This window comes from Macaca fascicularis, chromosome 20, assembly GCF_037993035.2.
Source record: "Macaca fascicularis isolate 582-1 chromosome 20, T2T-MFA8v1.1".
NCBI lineage: Eukaryota > Metazoa > Chordata > Mammalia > Primates > Cercopithecidae > Macaca > Macaca fascicularis.
Genome location: NC_088394.1, coordinates 9,353,782 through 9,377,596, shown reverse-complemented (window position 1 = coordinate 9,377,596; position 23,815 = coordinate 9,353,782). Strand labels below are relative to the sequence as shown.

Here is a 23,815-nt window from a genome sequence, read left to right as displayed (position 1 = left end):
CTCTGGCTCCAGGAGTAGACGGGTGACTGAGGCTTGGCCAATTAGCACATCTGGTCCCTTTGAGTGACAGAGATTGATTCAGAGATGGGCACATGACCAAAAACAGGCCAATGAGATTGAATTCTGGGGATCTGGCACTTTTGAGAGAGAGATTATTTCTTTTTCTTGGAGTTGCTAAGCTGTGAAACTGGCTCCTATGATTGAACAAATGAGAGCCTGCTTGAAAAGTGAAGTCAACCAAGAGGAAAACAATTGAGAGATGGCAAGGAGAAGAGAAAGAGGGAAGAGATTGAACCTCAAAGACATTGTAAGGGTTCCTGGGATCAGCCTCAACTGAATTTTACCTGCATCTCTCAAGTTGATGGTGAGGACTATTTGGATGATGGTGGAAGTAAAGATAATAGTAGAAGTGTGATGGAGTTGACAGCAAAATTATCAGTGATGATGGTTTTGGAAAAGATCTATTTTCATCAAGATAGTGGTGGAGGGGTGATGAAACAGAATGGTCTGCAGAATCAAGGGAGGGTATATTCTTGCTGGTGATAGCTCTGCCAGGGTGCTGATGCCCTTGATAATGAAGATGAGGATGACAGTGATACAGATTAAGGTGGTATTGGCAAGGAAGAATAAAGTAACAAGGAAAAGGATAATTCTCAACCCCAGCCTATCACCAAACCCTACCAGTTCTATTCCCTCAACTTTTAAAAACTCTACACTTTACTGTCTGTTCACTGCTGCCCCCACCCTGGCCCAAGTCAGCAGGATCTTGCTGCTGCTTCTACGATGTCCTCCTAACTGGCCTTCTTGTTCCCTTTCTTGTCTCTCTATATTCTATATTCCACACTACAGCAAGCATAGTGAGATTTTTTAATACGTTAGTTAGAACATTCTACTTTCGTGCTGAAAACGGTTCAGTAGTTTGGACTAAAATCGAAACTCTATCGTGGATCTCAAGACCTGTGTGACCTGACCACTTCTTATACCCTCCATCTGATTTCCCTCTGCTTGCTCTTCCCTTACTACATTCTAGTCTGATAGCCCTTCTTTCGACTTCTCTAGAATGGACGAAACCCCTCATATAAGCCATTCTCTAGACATGGATACTTTTATATCCTTCATGTCTCAGTGTCAATGTCACTTCCTCAGAGAAGCCCAGTGAGATCTCCCCTCTGGTACTTTCTCTCATAGCACCCTGTCTTAAGCACACTTTGATGATTCTCTTCCAACCTGACCAGCACCTGTCAACTTTTGGACCTTGACACAATGGTCCCTTAAGAATGGATCACAGGGCCAGGCACGGTGGCTGAAGCCTGTAATCCCAGCACTTTGGGAGGCCGAGACGGGAGGATCACAAGGTCAGGAGATAGAGACCATCCTGGCTAACATGGTGAAACCCCGTCTCTACTAAAAAATACAAAAAACTAGCCGGGCGAGGCGGCGGGCGCCTGTAGTCCCAGCTTCTTGGGAGGCTGAGGCAGGAGAATGGCGTAAACCCGGGAGGCGGAGCTTGCAGTGAGCTGAGATCCAGCCACTGCACTCCAGCCTGGGCGACAGAGCGAGACTCTGTCTCAAAAAAAAAAAAAAAAAAAAAAAAAGAATGGATCACAGGAGTGCCAAGATTTTGATTCCTCAGCCATAAGGTCAGCCTTGAGGGGCCTTTAGTAGCTGTAACTCCTGAGGATTGGTCATCCCCAGTATCTAGAAGCCTCTTCTATTAATAAGCCATGCAAATATAGGTATTTTCTCTGTGTCCCCTGTGTGTAAAAGGCTGGGAAGCCTGAACCCTATACTTCTTAAGGGCAGGACTTCTTTTTGGATTGTTCACGCCTATATTCTTAACATAGACTATAGGATCAGACACATAGAAGGTACCAGAAGTATTTCTTTACAGAATAAAAGGTTTTATGGTTGTGAAGAAGGTGGTTGAATGGATAAGAGTGATGGTGATGATAAAGAGGAGAGTGGTGCTGGTGCTGGTGGTGGTAGTGATGATGATGATGGTGATGGTGGTGGTGGTGGTGATGGTAATGATGGCAGTGGTAATAGTGATAATGGTGGTGATGATGGTGATGATGATGGTGATGGTGGTATGATGGTGGTGGTAATGGTTGGTGGTGATGGTGGTGGTGGTTGTTGGTGGTGGTGATGACGACGATGGTGATGACAATGGCAATGGTGGTGATAGTGATGGTGGTAGTGGTGGTGATGATGATGGTGATGATGGTGGTGGTGTTGGTGATGCTGCTCCTGGTGGTGATGGTGGTAGTGGTGGTGATGGTGGTGATGAAGATGATGGTGATGGTAGTGATGATGGTGGTGATGCTGGTGGTGGTGGTGGTGATGATGGTGGTGGTGTTGGTGATGCTGCTGGTGGTGATGGTGGTGGTGATGATGGTGGTGGTGATGATGATGGTGATGGTAATGATGATGGTGGTGGCATTGGTGGGGATGATGGTGATGGTGGTGGTGATGGTGTTGCTGTCCATGGGGATGGTGGTGGTGGTGATGATGGTGATGAAGATGATGGTGATGGTGTTGCTGTCTGTGGTGATGGTGGTAGTGGTGGTGGTGATGATGATGGTGGTGGTGTTGGTGATGCTGCTGGTGGTGATGATGATGGTGATGGTAGTGATGATGGTGGTGGCATTGGTGGGGATGATGGTGATGGTGATGGTGGTGGTGGTGATGGTGGTGATGATGATGATGGCGATGGTAGTGATTATGGTGGTGGTGGTGGTGCTGATGATGGTGATGGTGGTGGTGATGGTGTTGCTGTCTGTGGTGGTGGTGATGATGGTGGTGGTGTTGGTGATGCTGCTGGTGGTGTTGGTGATGCTGCCGGTGGTGATGGTGGTGGTGATGATGGTGATGTGGTGGTGATGGTGTTGGTGGTGGGGGTGATGTTGGTGATGGTGGTGGTGATGCTGCCGGTGGTGATGGTGGTGGTGATGATGGTGATGGTGGTGGTGATGGTGTTGGTGGTGATGATGGTGGCAGTGGTGGTGATGGTGTTGGTGGTGGTGATGGTACTGGTGATGGTGGTTATGATGGTGATGGTGGTGGTGGTGGTGATGGTGATGGTGGTGGTGATGGTGGCAGTGGTGGTGGCTATGATAATGAAGAAAGACTTTGGGGGTACAAATGATAGATTCTGAGGACCTGGACTACCTCAGTGCTTTAGAGAACTTTTATGAAAAATTGATGTGCCTTTTCCCATTCTAGTCAGCCCGGACTACACTTGAAGGTGGATTTTGGAGGAAGGGTGCTTGGAGCTGGAGGGACTCTTGGAGATGATTTGCAAATCTTGGCAGGACTGTGAGGCCCGCCACACCCCTCCTTCCTACTGCCCCAGGTGGTCCCAAGGCCGCCTTCCCTTCCACACTCGTAGCCTCCAGCACTCCAGGGCTGGGGACCGCCCCTGTCTGTGCTGCGTGCGCACTCCGAGTTTGTCCTCGGCGGCGAGAAGGAGGGCGCAGAGGGTCAGCTGCGACCTGGCCAGAGCAGGAGCTGCGGGAAGACCCTGGAGAGCAGGGCTGGGAGTGGGGAGCTGGCAGCGTGGGGCCAAGAAAAAGGGTTAGGGCGGAAAGCCAGAGTCAGAGGCAGAGAGGGGAGCAGAGAGGGGAGCATCTAGGGTCGGGGGAAGGGTTCGTGGAGAGTGAGGCAGGGGAATGGAGGGAGTAGGGGTCTGGGGAAAGTGAGGATTTTGAAGTGAGAGAGTCCGCTTGGGCTGGGCGTGGAGGGCTGAGGGTGGAGTGGGGCTGGGGGACAAGGTGGGTTAAGGTGCTGGTGGGGAAGGACTAGGGCTTCCAGGAGGGTCTGAAGGCGGAGGTGGAGGTCGGACAGCACACAGGTGAGGGGGGCTGCAGGTAGAGCTGGCATTGGAGGGCTGGGAACGTGGACGGGGGCTGAGCGGGCGCGCGTGCAGATGGGAGCCGGCAGGTGAGGCTCTGAGGGTGGATCCAGGGTCTGAGCTAGGGCTAGGGGTCCAAAGGAAAGGCTTTCAGATCTGAGCTCGGCGGCTCCGGCGGTGGAGCTGGGAGCCCGCGGTGGCCTACTGGTGACGGGGGCGGGCACAGAGGGGTCGCGCCTCGGCCGCAGGAACCCGCGGCTGCTGGTCCTGGGCTCGGCGATGCGGGTGCACCTGGGCGGGCTGGCCGGCGCGGCTGCGCTGACCGGGGCGCTCAGCTTTGTGTTTCTGGCGGCCGCCATCGGCACGGACTTCTGGTACATCATTGACACCGAGCGATTGGAGAGGAGCGGCCCGGGGGCGCAGGACCTGCTGGGGTCCATCAATCGCAGCCAGCTGGAGCCTCTGAGCTCCCACTCCGGTCTCTGGCGGACCTGCCGGGGTAAGGGTGCACCCCGGGGCTGGGAGCTGTGGCTGCGAACTCCCCCTGCGCGGTGCCCTGCTCGCTTGGGACCTGTTGCTTGGCGCGCTCTCCTCCCCCAAGTTCCTAGAATGCAATGTCTAGAGACTCGGGGGGAAGGTGAGCAGAAGGCCGGGACTGTGAAAGCCCTTCCGAGAGGCGCCCGCCTGCGATCCCAACTGCTCTAGTTCTCCCCATGCCCTCCCCGGGTGGGGCACTTAGGGTGAGCATGGGGGCAAAGCCGCAGACAAGGGTTCTGCGCAGAACTCCGGGGTCCTGCGCCCATGGATTCCTCCGTCCTATCCAGTCCAGAGCCCGTGCACACCGCTGATGAACCCCTTCTGGCTGGAGAACGTGACAGTCAGCGAATCCAGCCGGCAACTTCTCAGTGAGTCCGGGGAGGGTGAGGATGGAGGAAGCGCCCCAGTCCTAGCCGTGGGTTCTGGAGCCTTTCCCCAAACTTCAGAGGTTGCGGAGGGGGTGGCTGGGGTGGCCTCTGACAGTCCGGCCTGAGAATGCAGTGGGCATAAGACCCAGGGGTGGGGTCTCTCCTGATCCACCTGTGACGTTTTATGGTTTAGGGTTCATTCAGCTGACGTTGACTAATGGCGTTCTTTGCACCGTTTTGATTGATGGTTAAGACACAGGCCATCCCCTTAAGGAGCTCACAATGGTGCTGGGGACAAATGTGGAGATGCGCAGTTAGAGTTCAGAGTGAAGAGCAGCATGATGAGGGGAAGGTGGGAAGACCCTGCAGAGACCTAAATTAGCCTGGGGAGGTGAATGGTGAAAAGAGAGGTCTCATTCCACAGATTCCATGCCAGCGTTGTTTGTATCCACATTTCCTAGAACAAGGACTTTGCAGTAGTGGGGTATGATAAAAATTTGCATATAAATATGTGATTGGAGCCAGGCAATTAGGAGGTGGGAACAGCCCCTCCTCCCAGGGCCATTGTGTCCCTGTTATTCAGAGTTGGTTCTTAGTACCCAGCTCAGCGCCTGGAACTCAGTAAAAGTTGTGAGGACTGAAAGCAAGAAAGGAAATGGGATGAACGAGCATTTGTGGAGGGAGGGAAATAAACGTAACAGTTCAATTCATTGAGGCTTGCGATAAGCCAGACATGCAGCGAACTGCTTTTCATCTATGTCTTCATTTGATTCCTACAGCCACACCCTGTGAAGTTATCAGTATCTTCATTTCTGCCTTCATTTTTCCAATGAGGAGGCCCAGAGAGGTTCTGTAGGACGATCTGATGAGGAAATGAAGACTGAGTTTTGTAGGCTTTGAAAATGTGGGCAGGTTTTTTTTGAGACAGGGTCTTTCTCTGTCACCCAGGCTGGAGTACAGTGGCACAATCTTGGCTCACTGCAACCTCCTCCTCCCAGGTTCAAGCAATTTTCCTGCCTCAGCCTCCCGAGTAGCTGAAACTACAGGTGCTTGCCACCACGCCCGGCTAATTTTTTGTATTTCTAGTACAAATGGGGTTTCATCATGTTGGCCGGGCTGGTCTCGAACTCCTGACCTCAAGTGATCTGCCCATCTCAGCCTTCCAAAGTGCTAGGATTACAGGTGTGAGCCACTGCATTGGTACCAGGTTTTTTTTTTTTTTTTCAATTAAAAAAGATATTTATTTATTTATTTATTTTAAATAGTGATAGGGTCTTACTATGTTTCCCAGGCTGGTCTTGAACTCCTGGCCTCAAGTGATGTTCCTGCCTTGGCTTCCCAAAGTGTTGGGATTTCAGGTGTGAGCCACTGTGCCTAACCTTCTCCCTCCACCCAACCCTACCCAGAGACAGGATCTTGTTCTGTTGCCCAGGCTGGAATGCAGTGGCACGATCATAGCTCACTGCAGCCTCAAACTCCTAAGCTCAAGCGATCTTCCTGCCTCAGTCTCTCAAAGTGCTGAGATTATAGGCATGAGCAGTTTTTGATAGACTTATTGAGGCTGTGGATAAAAAAATAGACAAGTGCCTAGCATGGCCCACAAGGCCTGGTAGGTCCCTCTCCAGCCCCATTCTCCCTTTTACTCCTTTCTCTCCAGCTGGGCTGGCCTTGGTCAGTTCTTGGAACATGCCAAGTTTCCTCCTGCCACAAAGATTTTGCACAGGCTGTTCCTTCTACCTGGAATCTCCCTGCTTTTATCCCACCACCTTGACTTGGCTAACTCCCGCTCATAGTGCAGGTTGTATGACTTTTTTTGGGGGGGTTTAAATCTGACTCCTTCGTTAGATTGAAAGCTTCATGGGGACAAGGACCATGTCTATCTTGCCACTGCTGAATTCCCAATATTTAGCATAGAACCTGGCACATAGTAGCCCACGAGTCAAAGTTTGCTGAACAAACATGTTAGTGAGTGCAAATTATATTATGCTGTAGGTGGAGCTCAATATATGTATTTATTGTATGAATGTATGGGTTTATGGTGAACTGAAACTGTTTCTCTAAAGTCCAGAGGCATGCTGGAAATATTGAACCACTGGATCTCTGCAAAATTAAAAGAAATAAAGCCCTGGTTTGTAGCATTTGCCAATTTCTGTGGTGCAAATACTTCCACCATGGCCAATTTCAAGATACCAACATGATGTTACCTGGCTCACAAAATTCTCAAAATCTTGATTGGGTCTCGTGAGTTGATGAGTCAGCTCCTGCACACTGCTGTGTAAAGTCCCACCAAAGGAGACATACCCTAGACACCTGGAATGTGTGGGAGTTGACGAAAGGTGAAGGTACTGCATGCTCTGTCCTGAGCCCCAAACTGCACAACGGGGAACTTTGAGTGTCTTTGAAGCACTGTTTCAAGAATTATAAGAATTTGGCCAGGCATGGTGGCTCATGTCTGTAATCCCAGCACTTTGGGAGGCTGAGGCAGATCACCTGAGGTCAGGAGTTCGAGACTAGCCTGGCCAACATGATGAAACCCCATCTCTGCTAAAAATATAAAAATTAGCCTGGTTTGGTGGCACATGCCTGTAGTCCCAGCTACTCAGGAGGCTGAGTCACAAGAATCGCTTGAACCTGGGAGGCAGAGATTGCAGTGAGCTGAGATTGCGCCACTGCATTCCAGCCTGGGCAACAGAGTGAGACTCTGTCTCAAAACAACAACAACAACAGAAAACGAATTATAAGAATTATTGTCATGGAAGTGAGGGAAATGGGGGTCACGTCCCAGCTAAAACCCTTATAGAGGCCTTCTGTGATCCTGGGATAGGTGTCTTAACCTCTCTGGGCCTCAGTGTTCACATCCATCAAACTGAGATGTGGATACCATCAAGGGATATGGTTAGAATTCCATGAGAGGGGATAAAAATGGATGAACAAAATGGACCTTGCCTAGGACCAGTCATAAAGGAATGACCAGACTTGTCAGCAAGGAGTGACTTGACATCAAGGTTCCAGACATATGGTAAGTGCTTAGTAGGCATGAACTCTTCCTTTGCCCTTCCTTCCAGCCTCCTTCTAGAGGTAGTAACATCTATGGAGTGCTGATCCTTTGCCAAGCTGGGTGTGGGCATTCAGCCGACTTATTACATCCGTGGGTCAATTGGACAGCTAACCACAGTAGGCACTGGGCTGGCTTCCTCTTCAAACTTGACAATGCAACAACTCTGCTTGTTCCAGGATTTTGAGAAACAGCATAACTCACATGCACAGTCTATTCACTCGTTCACCCTCAGTCCTAGGGCTAACCGGCAGTTTCACCGCCAAGTAGGCACGTGACCATGGGCGTTTCCTTATTTCGTTATACCTCTCTGAGCCTCAGTTCCCTCCTGTACAAAATGAGGATAATTGTCATCTCTTTTTCTAAGGTTATTGTGAGGCTAAAACAGGAGAGTGTATTTAAAGAGCCTAATGTGGTGCCTGGCCTCCGTAAGTGTGCTATAAGTGGTAGCTGCTATTATTTCCATTATACCATCCAGGAAAAAGGACAAGCTGCCCCTTCATACCATGTACTCCTTGCAAATCACCCCCAGAAAGAGCTTTTTTTTTTTTTCCCTCCGCATAATCTCTTTTTCTTCCAAAATGAATTTTGAGTTTGGTCCAAGCTCTTCTATTACATGAAGACATTTCATTCCTTTAAGGACCTGCTGCAGAGGCCATAGAGGAGAAGGTAGCTGACAAGCAGCATGTTCGATGAGCAGCATGTTCTCTTAAGTTCAGCCTCCTAGACAAATCCTTGTGGGGGTGTATGGGAAGAAATCTTGATTTTTCCTCTAAGAAAACCCTCACAGAGAGACCACTTCAGTGCCAAGTAATTCGCTGTAATCACCTGGCAGATGGAGGGCTGTGAGGGAAGTCCCACGATCTAACTTGCCTTCTGATACGGTTTGGCGGTGTCCCCACCCAAATCTCATCTTGAATTGTAGCTCCCTTAATTCCCACGTGTTATGGGAGGGATCTGGTGGGAGGTAATTGAATCATGGGAGCAGGTCTTTCCCCTGCTGTTCTCATGAGAGTGAATAAGTCTCATGAGAGCTGATGGTTTTATAAAGGGGGTTGCCCTGCACAAGCTCTCCTGCCTGCCACCATATAAGACGTGACTTTGCTCCTCATTCACCTTCAGCCAGGATTGTGAGGCCTCCCCAGCTGTGTGGAACTGTGAGTTCATTAAGCCTCTTTCTTTTATAAATTACCCAGTCTCAGGTATGTCCTTTTCTTTGTTTGTTTTTTGAGATGGGGTTTTGGTCTTGTTGCCTAGGCTGGAGTGCAATGGTACGATCTTGGCTCACTGCAACCTCCACCTCCCGGGTTTAAGTGGTTCTCCTGCCTCAGTCTCCTGAGTAGCTGGGATTACGGGTGCCCACCACCACACCTGGCTATTTTTTTGGTATTTTTAGTAGAGACGGGGTTTCACCATGTTGGCCAGGCTGGTCTTGAACTCCTGACCTCAGGTGATCTGCCTGCCTCGGCCTCCCAAAGTACTGGGATTACAGGGTGGGCCACTATGCCCAGCCAGGTATGTCTTTATTAGCAGCATGAGAACAGAGTAACACATCTCCTTAATTCTACTTAGCCACCTTGGGAGAGTGGAGTTGAGCAGAAATATCAACTCCATAAACAGGTACATCCCATAACCTCCAGTCTTTCAGCCACAGAGAGAAGTTTTCAATGAAACAGGTTCCTTGTCAGCAAAATCCACTTTGCTGAATGAAGTGTTTTGCCTTCCAGATTAGTTCTGGGGAAGTCATGGGTTTGTTTCTTGGGCTAGGGACTGGAATTATTTTTGGTAGAAAGGAGGTCTTCAAATTCAGCACAGCGTAGATGAAAGAGCTATGGTTTAGAATGAACCAGGCTAGCTGTATCAGCCAGGATCTTTTTGGTGGCAAGTGACAGAAACTCAAATCTTACGGGCTTCAGTAAGAAAAGAAATTACTGGTTCAGGTAACTGAAAAGCTCATGTCTGCTGGAATCCACTGTTAAACTCAATTTCTTTCCTCTTTGTTTTGGGCTTTGCTTTCTTCTGTTTGAGTTCTGCTTTCAGCTAAATCCTCTCCCACCTTAGCAACCGTAGTAAGAGAGACGTTTTGTTTCTCAAGAATTCCACCAAACTTCCAGCTAGGTTTTCTACTGGACCACATTGGGTCACATGCTCAGTCCTGAGCCAATCCCTGGAGCCAAGGGGATGAAATATGCTGATTGGCCAGGCCGAGTCATGTGCCCACTTGTAACCCGGGTGGGTTGGGATCAGCTCCATAGATAGGGGTGGGAAGGTGGGGAGGAGTGGTCACATGGTCACAGGCAGATCAAGTTGCTGTTGTTAGGTGTAGAGGTGGTCAAAACCCACATGTGCCTATATCACTGGGGTTCAAATCCTGGCCCTACTTCTTGCTGGCTGTGGGACTTTTTTTTTTTGAGACAGAGTCTTGCTCTGTTGCCCAGGCTGGAGTGCAGTAGCATGATCATAGCTCACTGCAGCCTCCACCTCCCAGGCTCAAACAGTTCTCCTGCCTCAGCCTCCCAAGTAGCTGGGACCACAGATGTTCACCATTACACCCGACTAATTTTTGTATTTTTTTTTTGTAGAGGTGGGGGTCTTACTATGCTGCCCAGGCTGGACTGGAACTCTTGGGCTCAAGCGATCCTCCTGCCTTGGCCTCCCAAAGTGCTGGGATAACAGGCCTGAACCACTGTGCTCGACCAGCTGTGTGACTTCTGATGAGTCACCTGCATCCACAAATGGGCTGTTCTAAGATGAAATGAGATCGCATAAATAAAGCAGCGAGCACTGGGCCTTGCGCATAGTAGGAGCTCAGTTAATGCCTCCTCTTCCTGCTCTAATTCATATTGCCATCCTGAGCCTCAAGCTTTTCATCTATGAAATAGAGCAAATCATTGCAGACCCACCAGACACATTTATTTGCTCAGTACATACTGATTTCATCCCCAGTACTGGGCCAGCTGCCTGGTGTAGAACATGGTGAGACAGTTGCTGTGTGCCGGACACTATTCTGAGCTCTTGGTTTGTATCTACTCATTTAATCTTCACAGCAGCCCAACAGGCACTATTATTATCATCTTTATTTTGCAGATGAGACATAGAGAAGTTAGGTATGGTATTTAAGTTTGCACAGTAACTGGAACTTCTAGGATTTGAACCCTAGCAGTTTCTCTCTCTCTCTCTTTCTTTCCCTTTCTCCCTCTCTCTCTTTCTCTCTCTCTCTTTCTTTCTTTTGTCTCTCTGTCTTGCTCTGTTGCCCAGGCTGGAGTGCAGTGCTGAGATCTTGGCTCACTGCAGCTTCCACCTCCTGGATTTAAGCAATTATCCTGAGCCTCCTGCCTCAGCCTTCTGAGTAGCTGGGACTACAGATGTGCACCACCATGCCCGGATAATTTTTGTATTTTTGTAATTTTAGTAGAGATGGGGTTTCACCATGTTGGCCAGGCTGGTCTCCAACTCCTGACCTCAAGTGATCCACCCACCTCGGCCTCCCAAAGTGCTGGGATTACAGGCATGAACCACCACACCCAGCCTACCTAGCAGTTTGTTTCTACTCCGTTGAAGCAATGCAACACTGATTATAGTTTCAGTGTAATGTGTGTATATTAAGACTAGAGGTCATGGTAGCCCAGAGGAGCTCCTAGCCTGTTTCTGGGGTTCAGAGTCCTGCTATCCAACATTGCCTCTTTCAGACAGGAAACCAGAGACCTGCATTACGGGAAGGAACAGCAGATTCAGAGTCATGAGGCAGGACTGAGCTTGGTATGTTCCAGAAATAGCAGGAAGACTGGTGTTTCTGGAGGCTGATGTGGAAAGTGCTTCTTCAGGGCACTTCCTGTTTTTTTTTTTTTTTTTTTCTATGTCTTACCTCAGCTGTGTCTCCTAAGAGCCCGTGAGAGAGGCCAGGCTGGCCAGATGAGGACACCAGACCCAGAGAGGTCAGACGCCTTGTCCAACACAGCACGCCAGTGGTGGAAGCTGAACTGAGAGGAAGTGGTCTGGCCTGGCTGTCCTCTGAGGCGACCAGGTTGGAAAATCACAAGATTTGATTTCCAGTTTCTCTGGGTGCTGGGCTGTTGCAGTGACATGGAAAATTAAAACCGGCCCACCCACGATGCCTGGTGCAAATTGCAGGAGTGGAGGAGGTGAGGGACAGAGCAAGGATTGGGAACATAAGTGCGTGAAGAGGCTGCCTGAGCCCAGGAGGGAGGAACTCTCAGTGTGATTTACGCATCGCTGTGCTGCAGGCAAGCAGGGAGGAAGCAGGTGCCTGTGGATCTTCGCTCCTCTGGGCACAAGGGACTGGGCTTCAGGCTGCCTTTCTGAGGTGCCCATTAAAAAGTCAAGGCCACATTTTAAACTAACAAAAGTTCATATTTAAAGCAAGTCCACTTCTGGCTGGGCCTGGTGGCTCACACCTGTAATCCCAGCACTTTGGGAGGGCAAGGTGGTGGATCACTTGAGGCCAGGAGTTTGAGAGCAGCCTGGCCAACGTGGCAAAACCCTGTCTCTACTAAAAATACAAAAATTAGCCAGGCACGGTGGCGTGTGCCTGTAGTCCCAGCTACTTGGGAGTCTGAGGCACAAGAATTGCTTGAGCCCAAGAGTCAGAGGTTTTAGTGGGCCGAGATCACACAATTGCATTCCAGCCTGGGCGACAGAGTGAGACCCTATCTCTCTCTCACACACACAAGTCCACTTCTTGGTATCGGCCATGTGAGGCTTCTAGGAAGTTCACCATACCAGTTTGAAACTGAGAAACAAGATATATACAGCCCACTGTCCATAGATGGAGAAATGGCTAGACATTTATAGGTGTATATTCATGTTATGGAGTATTATATAGCCTGTAAAAAGAATCTACTAATGCATATTAGTATTAATATATAGCCTATAAAAAGGAAATATTAAGATGTATTGTGGAATGAAAAAAGCAAGTTACAGAGTGTTATGGGCAGTAGGATGTCATTTATTATCCCCACCTCAAAGAAACTCCCCAATATTACACCTTTTCTGCGGGTATATAACAAAATTGTAAGATGCACGTTTACTTTATGTGCCATTAAGATAGACAAATATACTGCCAATTATGATTGTGAGATGCTGTGGATGGTCAAACATACTCTGTTTTCAGATCTGTTAAAGTATGATAAAGGCTGGGTGTGGTGGCTCACGCCTGTAATCCCAGCACTTGGGGAGGCTGAGGCAGGTGGATCATTTGAGCTCCGGAGTTCTAGACCAGTCGGGGCAACATGGTGAAACCCTGTCTCTACCAAAAATACAAAAAATTAGCTGGACGTGGTGGCATGCACCTGTGGTCCCAGCTACTTGGGAGACTGAAGTCGTTGATTGCTTGAGCCTGGGAGATGGAGGTTGCAGTGAGCTGAGTGCCCATGGCACTTCAGCCTAGGTGTTAGAGTGAGACCCTATCTCAGAAACAAACAACAAAAAAAGTATGATCAAGTGTGCATTGTAGAATTTGAGGAATATGTGAATATATAGAAAAATTATAAAGGTATAAAAACTGGGAAGATGCACACTGAGTCATTTACAGAGGGTCACTCTGGAAAGGAGAGGAAGACACAGGGCTTGGAGTGGTGACCAAAAGGGTCTTGTTTTAATTTTTTCTTTTTTTAAATTTCTTTTGAGATGGAGTCTCGCTCTGTCGTCCAGCCTGGAGTGCAATGCTGTGATCTCACCTCACTGCAGCCTCTGCCTCCCAGGTTCAAGTGATTCTCCTGCTTCAGCCTCCCGAGTAGCTGGGATTACAGGTGCATGTCACCACGTCCGGCTATTTTTTGTGTTTTTACAAGAGACGGGTTTTCGCCATGTTGGCCAGGCTGATCTCAGACTCCTGGCCTCAAGTGATCTGCCTGCCTTGGCCTCCCAAAGTGCTGGGATTACAGGCATGCATCGTACTGGGCCTTGTTTTAATTTTTTCTAAGAAGAATGTTATCATGTGCTGATGTAAAGCAAGCTCCAAGAGGGCTGCCTCTGTGGTTGGATTTCTCATTAGTGTGGCTCGTAGGGTTATTTTTGATCCTGGCTCACCTCTCCAGCTGCAAGAGCTGAGATATTGCTACTTTGGATGTCTCCTGCTTCTGGATGTTGGCATTTTCTGTCCCCACTTTTGGGAATCCCTCTCCTCCCTCTCAGCCCAGTTAATGCCTCACCGTCTTGTCTCCAGGTCTCAGCTGAGACCTCTCCCCACTCAGGAAGCCTTTCTTAACTTCTCAAGCTCGAGTACGTGTCCACGTCTGCAGTCCCATGACCCCTTTGTCTACTTCCTTTGTAATCTCATTCCAGCTCTGACACTTCATGGCCAGTAGATCTTGGGGTATTTGATGTAAGTTCCCTGAACCTCAATTTTCCCACCTGTGAAATGGGAATTAAAAACTCCTACCTGGTAGAGTCTAAGTTGAAAATGAGAAAGAGACAATTATTCTCATATTCGGTGCCCACGGCTCTAGAAGGTCGGAGTCCAATTGACAGGTGAAGAAAACGAGACTTTTGAGCGATGATGTGGTTTGCTTGGGTAAGAGGCAGAGTCAGGATTTGAACCCACGTCTTTGCTTGGAGACTCCTGCTCTTTCCATATTCTAATAATACCTCTTGGAGGTAGTCCCCATCCTCCAGGACAGACTCAAGGATATATATATATATATATATATATATAATTTAAAAAGCCACTTCCTTACCGGGCATAACAGGACTGCATAGCTCTGAGCTCTTTCTGAAGCCTCAAAGTCACACTGACAAGGTTAGAAAATAAAGGCGGTGATATTTCTTCCTTGTAGTAAGTGGATCCTGAGACCTTCTTGTTTTGCCAGAGCTTTGAGATATCCCTCCAGTCTGCGTAAGAGCACTGACCACCCCGGGGCTTCCCGACCTTGCAAACATCATGGAAGGCTGCTTTCCCCCTTGAGCAGCTCTTCCAACAGCACGATAATGGAGCAGTCACAAACACTTCTTTTGTTTGTTTTTGGTGTGAACATCTTTGCTGATTTCTGGGCTTGCTTTTCTCTTGACTTGCAACAAAGCATTGCGCATCTAAAATATCTCTGCACTTGAGCACACACGTTTACCATTGATGAAACAATGCCCTGCCAATATTTTATTTTATTTTCTTGAGATGGAGTCTCACTCTGTCACCCAGGTTAGAGTGCAGTGGTACAATCTCGGCTCACTGTGACCTCCGCCTTCGAGGTTCAAGAAATTCTCCTGCTTCAGCCTCCCAAGTAGCTGGGATTACAGGCCTGTGCCACCATGCCCAGCTAATTTTTGTATTTTTAGTAGAAAGGGGGTTTCACCATGTTGCTCAGGCTGGTCTTGAACTTCTGACCTCAGGTGATCCACCTGTCTCAGCCTCTCAAAGTGCTGGGGTTACAGGTGTGGGCCGCCATGCCCAGCCAACATTTTAGTATTACTAGTAATTCCATGTAATAATCATAGCTATCATCTATTGAGTACCCACTGTATGCCATCCAAGACGCGGCACTGTGTGGATGGCGTCACTCCTAAAAAGATACGCTCATGAACTAAGCCCCAGTACCTGCGAAAGTGATTTATTCAGAAAGAGCATCTTTGCAGGTGTAATTCAGACTCTCGAGATGAGGTAACCTTGGACTAACTTGGTGGGCCCTAAATCCTATGACAAGTGTCCTTATAAGAAGAAGAGAAGGTGGCCATGTGTGGATGGAGGCAGGGATTGGAGTGATGTAGCCACAAGCCAGGGAGCCTCACAGATTGCCAACGGCTCCCAGGACATGAGAGAAGCGAGGAGGGATTCTCTCCTAGAACCATCAAAGGGAACATGGTCCTGCTGATATCTCGATTTTGTGCTTTTGGCCTCCAGAACTGTAAGAGACCAATTTCCTGTTGCTTGGAAGCCACCCGGTTTACCTTCATGTGTTACAGTGGCCACAGGAAACGAATACCACCACCTGGTCCAAGAACAAGGTCTCCCTGCCACTGCCCCCTGTTTTTCTGCATCATCACACTTACTTCCTTTGTGAGACATCACAACCTGCAATGGTCTTTGTTTCCTTGCTTCCTGGCTACTCTGTCTCCTGTGCCCATCCGTGAACTCCATCAGGGCAGTGGCCTTGTTCAATGTGGTGTCCCCAGGCCCTAGGACAGGGCTTGGCCCTCACTGGGGACCCCGAGGCGTTTGTTTCTGAATGAATGCATGTGCCCAGGGTTGAGTGCAGTGCTTTTGAAAACACTGCCGGTGTCTCATGCCTATAATGCCAGCACTTTGGGAGGCCGGGGTGGGTGGATCACTTGAGGTCAGGAGTTCAAGAGCAGCCTGACCAATATAGTGAAATGCTGTCTCTACTAACAAATACAAAAATTATCCAGGAGTGATGGCAGGCGCCTGTAGTCCCAGCTCCTCAGGAGGCTGAGACAGGAGAATTGCTTGAACCCAGGAAGTGGAGGTTGCAGTGATCTGAGATGGAATCACTGCATTCCAGCCTGGGTGACAGAGCAAGACTCCATCTCAAAAAAAAAAAAAAAAAAAGAAAGAAAAAAAAAGAAAACATTGCCAATCTGGAAAACAACCCTACAGGGAGGTCTTAGGTCTTAAATTTTCTTTTCTTTTTTTTTTTTTTTTTGAGATGGAGCCTTGCTCTGTCACCCAGGCTGGAGTGCAGTGGCATGATCTCGGCTCACTGCAAACTCCGCCTGCCGGGTTCACGCCATTCTCCTGCCTCAGCCTCCCGAGTAGCTGGGACTACAGGTGCCACCACCACGCCTGGATAATTATTATTATTATTATTTTTGTATTTTTAGTTGAGATGGGGTTTCACTGTGTTAGCCAGAATGATCTCGATCTCCTGACCTCGTGATCCACCCGCCTCGGCCTCCCAAAGTGCTGGGGTTACAGGTGTGAGCCACCGCGCCCGGCCAGGTCTTAAATATTTTTTACAAATGAGGAAATGAGGGCTCAGAGAGGTAAAGGGACTTACCTAAGGTCACAGGGTTAGTAAGAGTATCTGGCTGGCCTCAGACCGAAGAGCCTTCTCTCCCAAGACCATCAACAGGGAATGACGGAACTGAGGCGGAAATCCAAGGTTCAGGAAGTTTGCATTTGAGTCCAACGCAGTAGCTGCCCCCGCATCATTCCTCTCTAGCTGTTAAAGGCAGACACCTTTAACAGCTTCAGGGTCTGTGGGAGAAGGAAAGGGCCAATTAGGTCTGCAGAGCAGAGGGAAGGGAAGTGGCTCTGGATGAGAGCTTGAGCCCCAGTCATCTGCTGTGGTCCTTATGTCAAGATGAATATGGTCCATTTCCGTTTTTCAGATGAGAAAATCGAAGCTCAATGGGGCAGCTTGTCTGAAGTCACATGGCTAGTAAGAACCACACTCAGGTCTGACTCTAAATACTCCACACTTTCCTCTAAAATTCACTGCCTTAAATGGAGGGCCTGTGATCATGTGGACTTAGCCTGGCATCTCTGAACTAACACATGGCTGTCTGAGTGTCTTAAGGCACCACTTTCGCCTGACATTACAGCAATTTATGTCTACATCTGAACTTCCTTTGTGAATTATAAGTTCCAAGGAGGTGGGATTTATGTCTGATTCAACTTTGTACCTCTACAATACCCATCTCAAAATAATGCACCTATTAGATGCTCAGCAAATGCTCAGTTCCCTCCCTCCCTCCCTCCCCCCTCCCTCCCTCTCTCCCTCCCTCCCTCCCTCCCTCCCTCCCTCCCTCCCTTCCTTCCTTCCTTCCTTCCTTCCTTCCTTCCTTCCTTCTCTCATTCATTAGCTCAGCCATCCATTGCACAGGGAGCATGTACTACCTTCTAGGTTCTGGGTTGCAAGTTATTGGGCATTCAGGATGTGCAAGAATACATCACAAGAAAGACATTATCCAGGTCCTGCTGGCCTTTGATTCCTGCCACCTCTGTCCTGCTCCATCATATCCTCCCCGCTCGCCAGTGCCCGGGAGAGCCCCTGGCCCCTGCCAATGCCCTCCAGCCAGAGACCACTGGGGACACCCCTGCAGTTCAAGTTGGGGTTGATTACTTATTGCAGCAAAGGAGAACACACACCATGGGGAGCCGTGGGGTGTCTCAGTAAGAGGTTGCTAGGAAGGACTTAGGGGATTCGGGCTTTGATCGGGTGGCTTTGGAGGGTCTGAGGAGTTGGAGGTTTGCTCTGGACTGGGTAATATCAGGAAGCGGAGACAATTCTGTGACTGAATATCTCAATCTTATCTACAGGGAGGCAGACTAGCTGTGTTGAGCAAGGAGGGACACTCATATCAGCTGGGAGAAGGAGGTGTGGATATTCTGTGGGTGGCACAGACCTTGTTTTCACCTCTGCTTAGGCAGCCTGTGGAGTGCCCTTGCTGGGCCTCATTGTGTTGTGGTCTCAGATGACCTCATCTGATGTCGGAGTTCTACGATATTATATCCAGCAGAATACCGCAGTCTAGCTACGAGCGCCACGCCAGTTCCCAGAAGCTGGAAACTGTTTCTTTATTTTTATTTTTATTTATTTATTTTTATTTTTTAGTAGAGACGGGGTTTCACCGTGTTAGCCAGGGTAGTCTTGAACTCCTGACCTTGTGATCCACCCGGCTCGGCCTCCCAAAGTGCTGGGATTACAGGCATGAGCCACCGTGCCCGGCCTGGAAACTGTTTCTTTCTTTCTCTCCATCACAGGGGTTCATTAGAGGCTTGTTGATGAACGGGAATCAGGGCTCATGACCTTAGATCTGTGTTTGGTTTTAACAGGTTTTCCATATTACCAAAAGGTGTGCAAGATTTCACGCACGTTATTTCATTTAGATAGCCCAATATCAAGCTGAGAATAACAATTAACACTTTTATTAGGTTTATGATGTGACAAGTACTATTCTAAGAAGTTTGTCCATTTTATCTCATCCTCAGTACACAATCGTGTGAAGTGCATACTCTTAGTATTCCCATTTAGTTGATGAGAAAACTGAGGCTTGAAAGTTATAAAGTAACTTGCCTGCAGCCCCTCAGCTAGAAGTGATAGTGCTGACATTGAAACCCTGGTGAGCATAGGTGGCAGGTGTTGCATCAGTGCTTACTGAAACAATAAACGGAGAAGTGGGGTGACCAGTTGTCCTGGTTTATCCTGCCTGGTCCCTGTAGACACCTATGGTCATGGTAGATAATTTAATACCGTTGATGATTGTTTGATTCTCAAAAGTGTGGTTTGGATGGTCAATCATACAGGTACTCCCATCAACGTGCCTGTAAGAGAGGAACTATCTGTGACTTATTTGTCTTCAGTGCTCAGTGTGGAGCTAGACTCACAGCAGACACTCTTAATATGTTTGCTGACTTTAATAAGTTGTAGGAGATCAGTGGGCAAGTATTTTTACTCTTGTTTTGCCGACGAGGCTTAGAGTGGTCCAGTCATTTGTCCAAAGTCACACAGCTTGTATGGCACAGACTCTTATTCAGTGGTCTTTTGACTGTAACCCCTCACTCTGAAACTACATATCCACCATGTCCCAAATAACCCAGCCCCCACAAAATTGGTGATGATGATTATTTTTATCATATTCACATTCCAAAGGGGAATATCTTCCCCAGGCGCATTCAGAGATGTGGCTAGCGATGGGAACATTTGCAAGTAGAACAGAACTTGGAATCAATATTATGTTCTAAAACCACAATCCTGGGGAAAAAAAACATAGCGAAGAATAGGGCACACACACAAAGAAAGCTAAACCAAATTTCAGCAGGAGATTTTACAAGTCTTTCCTGGGTAACTTGTTCTTACCCAGACATTTAATTGAATGTGGACATCAAGGCAGCTTGCAGCATGACTGCGGAACTCACATGGGGCCGCCCCGGCTGCATCAGCTCTGGGAAACCTCATTAATTTCTGAATGAGAAATGATTTCCTTTCTTGGCCACAGTCTGAGACGATGGTGTGCGGGGGATGGATTTTAAAGGACTAGGTTTTTGCATGAAATGTAGTACTTCCCTGCCCAAGATTTTTCCCTGAAAAAGAAAGAAAGAAAGGAAGAAAGACCATAGGTCTCATCCCCTGTAATCACATTTCATCCCAGGACAGCCCTGGGAGGAAGTTCAGTCTTGTTTTCTTGACTCACCAAAGTTAGTGCCACTTGAGGGACTGAAGACAAAATGATTTGGTCACAGTGGAGGTCACAGACCAAATTATTATTCTCATCATCTTTATTATTGGTAGAGTTATGATTTATTTAGTGCCTGCTCTATGGGACACAAGACTACACATCTTACTACATCGCCCCATGTTGCCCTGTGGTCTTTACAAGTATTATTCTCATGATAATTCTGTGAGCCGTATACTTTTACCTCCATTTCATAAGAAGTGGAAATGGAGGTTCTGAGTAATTACGTGACATGCCTAGGACCCTACAGTCAGCCTGAATTCGAATGCAAATAATCTGGCTCTGAAGTCTATATTTTTCATCGCCATGAGGTCATCTCTTAGGCTTCCTCAGTTTTTTTCATATTGCCTAGAAACTGCCATATTTTTCCTGCCTGAGAGCCACACTGTCTAGCTCAAAATTCACTCATTCACTCACTCATTCATTCAATACATTGGTCAACACACATCTCTTCAGCACTTACCATGTCCCAGGACAGAACCTCTGCTAGAAACTCAGGGACACAATTGTGCACAAGGAAATAAGATCAAATAAGATCCTCCTTGCCAAGGAACTCATGTCCTGTCAGGTGAGACATAAAAGTGACTCAGATGCCCTCAATACTAGGTAATAAATGCCTGTCCCTATGGGGTACTGAGGGGGCACAGAGGAAGGGCACTTGACTGGATGGACAGTGGTGAATACAGAGTAAGGAAAGACTTCCCGGAACAAACGATGCTTAGCCTGTACTAAAGGATGAGAAGAAAGTATTTATTTTCATACTGAAGGATGAGAAGAAAGTATTTATTTTCATACCTATCCTATTGCCAAAAGGATTTAAAGATGCTTGGCATCCAGCTCATAATAAACACCCAGTACACATTTGGTAAATGAAAGATGGATAAAAAATATAACTTTGCACTTGTTTCCCTTTTTTCTTTCGCTGCTGGGAAGCTCAGAGCCAAAGTAGTGGCAGAGGTATAGACCCTGAAACCTTAGACTTCCTCCTTTCCTCTTGCTCTTCCTCCATTCAGCCCCCACCATGGGTCTTGACTTTCATGTCATTCATTCTTTTCTACTTGCTGATTTTATAGATTATATTAATATTTGTCTTTGACCGTTTGGGCTTGGGAGTTCTCTAGAGTTGGTCCCAGATCTTATTAAAGAGGAGGCAAGAGAAATACATTCAATGCAGGACTGTTCTCCAGGTGGATCCGTTCGGCTTTGCAATCCAGGGGCAGCATCTCCCCCTTCACTTTGGTTATCCCACACATCATGTGGTCTTCATGCCCTGAGAATAACAGTGTCCCCTTTAGTTCTCTCAATGCTCAAAGCCCTTCATCCACAGAGTCCCTGCTCCCCCATCCCATCCAAAAAGCTGGCATGATGCAATCAAGGTGCTGGCAAAAACTTTAAACAAAACAAAACCCAACCCAAAAAGCTTGCACGAGGCTCCTCCTTGTGGCGACAAATATGTTCTTGTAGAGAACCGGGCGGGCACTCTGGTCAGTGAAGGATCCTTATCCTTGGGAGAAGGGTAACTTCTAAATGATCAGCAAGTACTGTCCCCAGATGCCATGCTAAAGACCACAGTGGCTTTTAGATCTCTTAAGGTCCCATGGCTGTGGAGGCAGAGCCAAGCACAAACCACTGCCAGCCATCCCCCAATCCCAAGTACTCCCTACACCCAGCTCTTGTAATGAATAATTAATGATGTGTGTGAGCATCTGCACTGTGGCTCCCCTCTTGTTAGAAACCAGCTCTGGCCAGGCACAGTGGCTCACACCTGTCATGCCAGCACTTTGGGAGGCCAAGGTAGGAGGATCGCTTGAGCCCAGGAGTTTGAGACCAGTCTGGGCGACATATCAAGACCTCATCTTTACCAAAAATCAAAAAATTAGCCGGGTGTGGTGGTGCACACCTGCAGTCCCAGCTACTCGGGCAGCTGAGGTGAAAGGTTCCCTTAAGCCCAGGAGGTTGAGGCTGCAGTGAGCCATGGTCATGCCATTGTACTCCAGCCTGGGTGACAGAGCAAGACCCTGTCTCAAAAACAAAACAAACAATAACAAACAACAACAAAAACAACAACAAAGCACACAGCCTTGCACACGACGTGCCTCAACCACTGTTGCCATGGTCATCATCATCATGAGAAACAGTAGAAGTAATAGTCACAGGGGCAGTCACAGTGTGGATTTTTCCCAGCTCTAGTAGGTGCTTGGAAAGTGTTTGTTGATTGAATGAAGGATGTTAGTAACTCTCCTCTGCCTGGTATCCTCTCTATCTCTTCTAAGCCATGCATGGGACGTTTGTGATTCTGCTGCCGCTCAGCCTGATCCTGATGGTTTTTGGGGGGATGACAGGGTTTCTGAGCTTCCTTCTCCGAGCCTACCTCCTCCTTCTGCTCACTGGAACTCTCTTCCTCTTTGGAGGTAGGTGCCCACCCTGCCTGGTGCTCTGGCTTGTGGTCTGGGGGTTGGGCGGTGGCTACTGTGTATGAACCCTCAGCAAAGGAGGGGGATCCCAGGACCTCGTGGGGTTCATTTTCCCCTTCTGGGATATCAGCTGGAAGAGATGAGTGGTTTCCAGTCCAGAATCACTTCGTCTCTGGTTCCAAGACAGGAGCAGTGCAGAGGGAGCAGCTTCCAAGAATCGCTTTTATTGTTTCACCAAAGAAGCCGCGTATATTACCTTTGCCCGAACTCTTGATGGCTTCAAGCTTTAGGGCTGTGAGCTGGCAAGAGACCCTCGTTCCAGCCACCGTCAGGCTCCCCTGCTGATCAGCCGTTCTGATCGATACTGCTTTGATTGACTGAAAAACGGGCCGGACCAGGCTCAGAAAGACAAACACCCCATGGTCTCCTTTCTATGTAGAATCCGGAAGAGTCAAATTCACAGAAGCAGAGAATGGAACAGGCTGGTGGGGCAGGGGAGCGGGGGGAGATGTTGGTCAAAGAGCACACAATTTCAGTTCAAAAGGAGGAAGTCCAGTGATCTATTGGGCATCACGGTCACATCACGTTAACAACAGCCTATTGTGTTCTTGAAAATCGCTGAGAGTAGATTTTAGTTCTCACCACACACAAAAGAAATGCTAAGTATGTGAGGCCGTGCCTGTGTTGAATAGCTTGACTGAGCCATTCCACAGTGTGCACATGCGTATCAAACCCTTGTGCCGTGCACCATAAATACATACAATTTCTACTTGTCAAGTAAATAGCAGCACACACGAAAACAAGATGAAACAAAACAACAGGTGGACAGACATTGGCTAGGTTCGCACCATTGGTTGGTTCAGTGGACCAGAGGTTTTGAAAAATGGGACCTTGGCCGGGCACGGTGGCTCACGCCTGTAATCCCAGCACTTTGGGTGGCCGAGGTGGGTGGATCATGAGGTCAGGAGATCGAAACCATCCTGGCTAACACGGTGAAACCCCGTCTCTACTAAAAATATAAAAAATTAGCTGGGTATGGTGGTGGGTGCCTGTAGTCCCAGCTACTCGGGAGGCTGAGGCAGGATAATGGTGTCAACCTGGGAGATGGAGTTTGCAGTGAGCCGAGATCATGCCACTGCACTCCAGCCTGGGTGACAGTGAGACTCCATCTCAAAAAAAAAAAAAAAAAAAGAAAAAGTGGGACCTGGCACATGGCTGGCTGCCTTAAGGCTCCCTGTATCCCTGTGTATTTGAAATGTTCCTTAAAAAAAGAAAAAAAAGCAGTGATGACATGCACCCTTGGAATCCACAGAGGGAAAAAAGCAAAACGGATGTCTGGAGGTGAAAATATTGCAAAGCTCTCATTTCCTCTTACCACTCACTATTATTATTAATACTAGCATTCATAGTTCACCCAATGACAAATTCTCAAAACCAGCACTGA

The 23,815-nt window shown here is 48.1% G+C and overlaps 1 protein-coding gene across 4 annotated transcripts in view; it reads left to right on the top strand.

The window, feature by feature from the left end:
* TMEM114 (transmembrane protein 114) overlaps positions 1-23,815 on the top strand; it is a 63,115-nt gene that overhangs the window by 8,355 nt on the left and 30,945 nt on the right. Inside the window, exons 1-3 of one of the 4 annotated variants that reach the window (XM_005591202.3) lie at positions 3,438-4,349; positions 4,675-4,755; positions 22,231-22,368. In XM_005591202.3, coding sequence (XP_005591259.2) covers positions 4,130-4,349; positions 4,675-4,755; positions 22,231-22,368 — 439 coding nt within the window. In that variant the 5' untranslated portion in view covers positions 3,438-4,129. Of the gene's footprint in view, positions 1-3,437; positions 4,350-4,674; positions 4,756-22,230; positions 22,369-23,815 lie in introns of those variants that run through there. The other 3 variants (XM_065537434.1, XM_015442637.4, XM_074027717.1) reach the window with 3 other exon arrangements.